Source organism: Penaeus monodon, chromosome 28 (genome assembly GCF_015228065.2).
Source record: "Penaeus monodon isolate SGIC_2016 chromosome 28, NSTDA_Pmon_1, whole genome shotgun sequence".
NCBI lineage: Eukaryota > Metazoa > Arthropoda > Malacostraca > Decapoda > Penaeidae > Penaeus > Penaeus monodon.
The window spans coordinates 6,823,302-6,823,572 of record NC_051413.1 but is presented as its reverse complement, the minus strand read 5'-3'; the positions used below and the strand labels follow the sequence as shown (position 1 = coordinate 6,823,572).

General features: G+C 62.4%; 1 protein-coding gene across 1 annotated transcript in view; it reads left to right on the top strand.

Annotated features, from left to right (window-relative positions):
- Window positions 1–271, top strand: part of LOC119591335 — a 28,847-nt gene that overhangs the window by 22,353 nt on the left and 6,223 nt on the right. Inside the window, exon 3 of the mRNA XM_037940065.1 lies at window positions 69–250. Coding sequence (XP_037795993.1) covers window positions 69–250 — 182 coding nt within the window. The remainder of the gene's footprint in view (window positions 1–68; window positions 251–271) is intronic.

Here is a 271-nt window from a genome sequence, read left to right as displayed (position 1 = left end):
CCCGCAAAAAATATATACCCACACACCCCTATATGTACTCTCCCCTCCCTGTCCCTCACCCCCAGCAGCCCCTCGGCAGGAGACAACCGCCCCTTGTCCGCCCTCACGTCCATCGAGCAGTTCGCGACCCTCTTCGAGCTCTCCGGGTCTGGCGAAGGCAACGTGGTGGGTGTGCTGCAGCGGGAGGGCCTCACCACCTTCCTCGCCCTCCTGGAAACCTCGGGCCTCCTCGGAACCCTCGTCTCAGGAGGTTTGCTCGTTTTTGACGTTG